The sequence below is a fragment of the Cicer arietinum genome, chromosome 5 (genome assembly GCF_000331145.2).
Source record: "Cicer arietinum cultivar CDC Frontier isolate Library 1 chromosome 5, Cicar.CDCFrontier_v2.0, whole genome shotgun sequence".
In the NCBI taxonomy this organism is placed as follows: Eukaryota; Viridiplantae; Streptophyta; class Magnoliopsida; order Fabales; family Fabaceae; genus Cicer; species Cicer arietinum.
In genome coordinates this window covers 19,103,816-19,111,045 of record NC_021164.2, presented here as the reverse complement: position 1 = coordinate 19,111,045, position 7,230 = coordinate 19,103,816, and the positions used below count along the sequence as shown (strand labels likewise).

The window sequence follows — 7,230 nt, the reverse complement described above, 5'->3', positions numbered from 1 at the left end:
CATTTGTAAAGTCCACTTCCGTTTCAAAATACAAATCGTAGAACATTTTAATGTTGATCAAGCAATAAAAAGCATTAAGCACAGAGATGAGAAAAACAATTCAATAAACTCATTCATATAACTAGAAATCAAATCAGAAAAATAAGGGTTTCATCTGGTTACACTCATCCCTAACAAATAGGGTTTAGTTACTCATGACAGAGATACAAAAGATAAGGATTAAAGAAGAATTACGAGAATGATTCATGGATGATTCTTGATAAAACTACTTCAATGGCGTTAGAAACGATCGTCTTTAAGTTTCTATGCTAGGGCACAAGTCTCCCAACTTCCCAAGAGTGAAAAAGGATCCATAAACAGTAAAAATTTGCGTTTTTATGATTGCGGATGCGCGTCACGCGTTGACAGAACTGAAACACGAGAAATGCGCTCCAGGCGCGCAGGGCGCACTCCAGGCGCGCAGGGCGCGCTCTAGGCGCACAACATCTGTTGTCTGATGTGTTTTGCATTTTTCTCATCCTTTGCGTCTGAATTTGGTCCCGGTGTCTTCATGACAGTTGTAGATATGGATCTTAGCTTTCATTAGCACTTGGAGTGACACTAATTGGACATCTAGAACTCCAGATATGGCTGCAATACTCCACATATATCATGTTGATTTTTCACCAAAATTCAGCACTGCACTAAAACAAAACGCAATGTAAAATTACGACAAATTCCTACTTAATCAACGAAATAAAAACAAAAAACATTTTATTAACTCAAAGAACAAAAATCAACAAAATGTATCAAATAAATCCTTAATTTAACTGATGATTGAGGATAAATAAGACTAAAACAGTGGGAAAATATGCATATGATGAAGAGTCATCACAACCCCAAACTTAATCTATTGCTTGTCCCCAAGCAACAATTAATTTCATATTTGGTCCTGTTAAATGCACACTTAAATTCAATTTCTCAAATTACATCAAACTCAAATTTCAAAGTTCTTGCTACTGCAAAACATTCATCATGCTCTATGGTTGTTTTCAAAAATACAGACAACAAGATTTGTACACATTGGCATTCATTCATCAAATTCAACTCTCTCTTCACACAATCTCACCAAAATTTCTCTCAAGTGTTTAGAAAGGGTTATGAATTTATCGCTCAAATCCTAGAACATGCATCACGCTACCATAGGCTTTTGTTGTGAAAATCGTTTAAGTTAAATGAGTATTAAAAATGGGGAATCTTTTAATATCTGCATTTGCTTAACGATTGTCGTGGATGGAGTCAGTATATGCTCATGCATTTTCATTCTTTTTGTAAACCGCGCAGACCCGTGATAGGTGGCACCTTGATAAATAGTACTTTGGCCTATGATAGGCGGTACATTTATGATTTACGTTTTTGTAAACCGTGGAGACCTGTGATAGGTGGCACCTCGGTAAATGGTACGGGACCGTGATAGGCAGTACGTTTACGGTTTACGCTTTTTTGTAAATTGTGCAGACCCGTGATAGGTGGCACCTCGGTAAACGGTACGGGCCCGTGATAGGCAGTACGTTTATGGTTTACGCTTTTTAGTAAATCATGCAGACCCGTGATAGGTGGCACCTCGGTAAACGGTACGGGCCCGTGATAGGCAGTACGTTTATGGTTTACGCTTTTTAGTAAATCATGCAGACCCGTGATAGGTGGCACCTCGGTAAACGGTACGGGCCCGTGATAGGCAGTACGTTTATGGTTTACGCTTTTTAGTAAATCATGCAGACCCGTGATAGGTGGCACTTCGGTAATTGGTACTTTGGCATGCGATAGGTGGTGCAATTATGATTTACGGCCCTTCGAGGAGGGTTTTGGTTTGGAATTCCGAGTCCATGCATTTTGACATATACGCATTGCATTAGGGTGCTTGACACACGATTCGTGTTTGATTCAAGTGTATGATTGAGTGTTTGAACTTGAGATGTCATTGTGATTGTGATGATTGTACTAAGTGTCTATGTTTTGGAACAAATTGTGTGTAAGTGAAATTGATTGTAAAGCTGTTTCGAAACTCAAGTTGTCGTGGTGATTGTGTGGTAATTGCTAAGTGTTATGTTTTGGTGTTGTGTGTGAATGTGATTGAATTAGTTTATTTAGTTTTAAGAAAAACATACAGGGAAATCGATTCCCAAATCGATTCTTTTAAAAGTTATTCCTCAAAATCGATTTGGCAATCGATTGGCGTTATCACAGGAGCTCAACCATTTTGACAAAATCGATTTGCCAATCGATTTGGGCCATTACAGGAGCTCAGCCATTTTGACAAAATCGATTGTCTTTAATACAGGGGCTCAGTTATTCATTCAATCGATTTCCCAATCGATTGAATTAAGCCCAGAGTACAGTTTTCACGAAAAACCCTCAGGAAATCGATTTCCCAATCGATTGGCTTAGTGGAAATTCTTATTTTGAGTTAGATGATCGATTGCTCAATTGGTTCATCAATGGATTGGCCAGTTGTTTACTGCTTGATTGATTTAAGACTTATTTTGACTTCAATTTCATTTGGCAAGCATTATATGAACTTTTAGCATATGGAAAATCCTTTTAAGGTGCATGCTTAGTGGAAAGGTTATTTTGTGCATTCAAAAACTTAAATGTTATGTGTTAACTGTTAATTTCGGTTGGTGACCCTTTGCAACTATTGTGGAAATCTGGGCTTTGCCCTCAGATGAGAGTCAGGACAATCCTACCGGTTCGTACCCTGTGGATGGGAATGTAGACGGGAACGCCTGACTGGAGCTATGTTAGAAGGATCTTACGGGGCGCGTGGGGATCACTCTGGGTGTATAGTTTTTTTTTGTTGGTAGAATGATCAGATTAGGTTGATGTATAGGGACTAGACGTTTTTCTTTTTGGGTTGTGTTTATTTTAATTTGGAAGACTGTACCTATACTAATATTGTCTGTTGACATTTTATTATGATGGGGTCCATGTACCACTTTTTGATGTGTAAATACTTTGGATTCATATTTCAAAAACTATTCCGCTGCTTGTGAATTTTGTTGACTTACTTGTCGTTGTGTTACGACTTAAATATTTATCCAAAAGTATTTTCTTATTTATTTTCTTTGTTATTATGAATTTGTTCTAAAAAAAAAAATACACTCACGCGGTTAAAAATCGGGGTGTTACATTAGGAAAAACCCTGCTCTAATAGGTGATACCGGGAATTAAGAGTTATAATTTGTATTGTACTTTTGCTTATTTAATTAGAAATGACTTTTTGTATGAAAACCTTATAAGTAGTAATAAGTTTTTGGGAACCTTATTAAGAAATTATAGTTAAGTCAAGTTCATTGAGATTACTCTACTTTCATTGAGAAAACAAGTTGAATTTTTACATGTGTATTTAAAGGAACTTGATATCCGAAATTAGTTATAAAAGTATTTATTTCCTTGAAAAAAAAAAATCTTATCCGCTGCGAATTTTCTTAAAAAAATCTAGTATAAATTATTTTATGTTATTTTGAGGTTTAGGGTGTCACATACATTACACATGATCAAGACACGACTCATCTTTTGAAATCAGGAAAACAAATAAAATATAATTTGAAAAGAAAACATACACTAAATGATGATATTAGAACATGGGATTAAAACTTGTATAATGTGATTGGGACATTTTGTTGTAGACGGACCATCAAAGATCCCGTTCTATATTAAAATAGATTATATTATAAACTACTATTACTTTGTTTTTATCGAACTATAAATTGTTGGTTTACACTCTAATACAATAGATAATTGAAAAAAACAACAATTTTAGGAGTTAGGAATGTAACATGTGGGCTATCGAGCTTTGAAGGGGTATCAAGTATGCAATAAGAATATTAGGAGAATGAGAATGTATTTTGTAGGTTTGAGAGTTTGATTTAAAAGGTGTTAATTAATTTGAGAGATTTGTTAGTGAGTATTTATACTTTAACCAATCTAATTCTTATAAAGTGGAATCAATATTGTGGTAAATGACAAGAATAATTTTTATTTGTTTTTTAATTAAAGTGGATATCATCTGCAAGCAACTATGAGTACTAATGTTTTTATTTCAAGTTATGCAAAATTACCATGTGTGAAAAAAATATTGTACATATATATATATATATATATAAAACCCAAAATACCCAATCTACCCTTCCCTCTATATTCACTTTAACTACTCATCTTCTAACTTCATCATCTTCATCTTCTATAACCTAAAACCTTCATCTTCATCTTCATTACCCTAAACCCTAATACCTTCATCATTCATCTTCAATCATCTACTTTGTTGAATAAAGTAATCAATCAATCTTCAATAATCTTCAACACCATCTTCAATCACTTCAAGCATCTCTTCAATCAAGTAAGTGTTTTCGTTTTCGTTTCATGGGTTTGATTTTCTGGATTTTCAATTTTCATGAATGGGTTTTGAACGTTCAGCAATGATTCTGGGTTTGATTTTCTGGGTTTTGAAAGTTCAATTACGTGAAGTGAAATGAAGTACGTGAACTCAGATCACGTAGGTGAGTTCACGTAGGCTGATGGAGTTCATGTACGTGAACTCAGATCACATAGGTAGACGTGAACTCAGTTAACGTAGTCTTATGGAGTTCATGTACGTGAACTCAGATCACGTAGGTGGACGTGAACTCAGTTAACGTAGGCGATAGAGTTCACGTACGCGAACTCAGTTCACGTAGGTGATGGAGTTCACGTACGTGAACACAGTTCACGTAGGTTGCTGAACGTGAGCTCAGTTCACGTATGAGTTTATGCTTGCCCCTGTTGTGGTTTATGTTATATTGCTATGTTGTTTTGATAATGATTATGATTTGTTTATGCAGAAATGGTGCGCACAATGTTTACTGATAGAGAGGGTCGTATTGTACTCGACCAAGGGACTGATAGAGAGGGTCGTGTTAGACCAACCGCTTATGCACGGGCTCACCGTGCTCAGCGTGAATTGCGTGGACAACGAAGATTACGGAATCAAAAAGTAGAACATGCGCAACCAGAACAGGGGCAAGCAGAAGAGGCCCAAGCGGATGAGGCCCAACCTGAAGCAGATGACGGATATCCTGGTGGTCCGGTTGACAGGTCAGTCCTAAGGACATACGGGGATCATGTTGCGACACGACTATGGGACGACGTGTTAAATTTCTGAATCAAATTAAATATTAAATATTTGCTTAATGTGTTTGAACTTATATTTGTTTGGTTAATTTATTTCAGGATTGCGGAGAGTTAAGGGTTTTTAGCAATGGCAAAAAATTAAAAGAAGCTGTCATTGAAAATCAAGAGGTTGAGGAACTTGTTAAAAGTTCTGGTTTATATACATTGCTAAAATGCTGCTATGAGATGATCGACAAAGGTCTAATTTCTGCCTTTGTCGAGAGATGGCATCGCGACACCAACAGCTTTCATCTTCCAATTGGGGAGATGACCATTACTTTGGACGATGTCTCGTCGCTGCTGCATATACCCATCACCGGTGCATTCTTCAACGTTAATATATTTAACAAGGATGACGCTGCAGAGTTGTTGGGTGAGCTTCTTGGGGTGAGTCTGGCTGCTGCATATGCTGAGTTTAACTTGACGCCGACAACCACTGTTCGGTACAATTGGTTGCTTGATGTATACCATCAGCGATGTGCTGATCAGCATTGGTAGATGGCTGCGAGGGCATTTCTTTTATTTTTGGTGGGTTGCACCTTGTTCAGCGACAAGAGTGCCTTCGCAGTGAGTGTTGCCTACCTTGAATGTTTCAGAGACCTCAACTCATGCGGAGGATATGCATGGGGTGCTGATGCGCTTGCTTACGTATACGACAATCTTCGAGAAGCGAGTATGCATCAGACTAGAACAATATCAGGGTATCTGACACTATTACAGGTATTTGCGCTTGCTTTCCTGGTTTGTTGCTTTATTGATTTTTGAATATCTTATTGTATATGTGCAGGCGTGGGTGTATGAGCATTTTCCAACATTATGTGCGAATTGTTGTAGACTATCTCAGGTTTATGATGAGGACTATCCGAGAGCACTTAGATGGAAGCCAAAACGTGATAAAGGTTTGGTTGTTCCATTTAGGAAAGCACTGGACGAGATTGATGTTGATGGCATATGTTGGACACCCTACAGAGAGCATAGGCCGAAGCGACCATTTGAGGTTGTTTCATTATTCAGAGGGTGGATACGCTGGGGTCCCAAGATGTATGCTCCCTTGCCATATAGGGTATTGCGTCAATATGGACATGTCCAAACCATCCCTGGTTCACCTTTGGAGATAGTAGGTCAGACGACCACACCAGAGGAAATGGACATCATGTTTACGCAATACGCTGTACATGTAGTTGACGTTGGGGCAGTTGTACACAGACCTGCAGACTGTGCAATTGAGTACATGGACTGGTTTCGTCGAATTTCTCATCCATATATTATTAGTAGAGAACCAGTCTATGTAGCACCTTCGGTTGCACAACCTGCCGATGATGATCATGCTTCAGAAGAAACAACGGTAAATTCATTTAAATTTAATTTATAACTTTATTAAATTAAATAGTCATGTAATTAATTAATGTATTTTTTAATGCAGCGTCGAGCAATACAAATTGCAGAGGAGCTTCTTGGTCGACAACTGGTATTACCTGATGGCATCGCACTCGTGAATGAATTAATTTTGATATTGCGATCTCAGAGGGGTGGTGGTAGAGATATGACTCATGTAGTGCCATATCGTAGGAGACATAGACAGACTTAGGATATTTACTTTCGATAATTATTTTGGATATGTATTTTGGATATGTATTTTAGATATCTATTCTGGATTTCGGATATTTTGGTTACAGATATTTTGGATATATTGGATATCTATTTTGGATTTCGACTATATTAATTAAACAATTCAGTTTACAACTTCAACAATTCATACAATATTATTTGAATTCATACAATATTTTGGATATTCATTATATTTGAATTCAACAATTCAGTTTACAATAACTTCATTTATAGTTTCTGGAAATATCTGCAACCAATGTTGCATGCGATCCCCGTAAATAAATTCCCATTGTCGTGCTTCTTCATTGCAATAATTTTTCCACAAATTACTTGCTGGTGGTATAGGGGAATATGACTTTAAGTAAACCTGTTAAATTACATAACAATTATAAATCAATAACAATTATAAAGTGAATTATCAATAACAATTTAATA

The 7,230-nt window shown here is 36.8% G+C and overlaps 1 protein-coding gene and 1 long non-coding RNA gene across 2 annotated transcripts in view; one reads left to right on the top strand and one right to left on the bottom strand.

The window, feature by feature from the left end:
- Nucleotides 1-6,440: 6,440 nt before the first annotated feature.
- On the top strand, nucleotides 6,441-6,901 carry LOC140920299 (uncharacterized). Its single transcript, XR_012163073.1, has 2 exons — nucleotides 6,441-6,532; nucleotides 6,611-6,901. It is a non-coding gene; the product is annotated as an uncharacterized lncRNA (long non-coding RNA).
- Nucleotides 6,902-7,003: 102 nt separating this feature from the next.
- Nucleotides 7,004-7,230, bottom strand: part of LOC101509803 (uncharacterized) — a 2,813-nt gene continuing 2,586 nt past the window's right edge. The window contains exon 2 of the mRNA XM_073368635.1: nucleotides 7,004-7,162. Within this exon, the coding sequence (XP_073224736.1) occupies nucleotides 7,004-7,162 (159 nt within the window). The remainder of the gene's footprint in view (nucleotides 7,163-7,230) is intronic.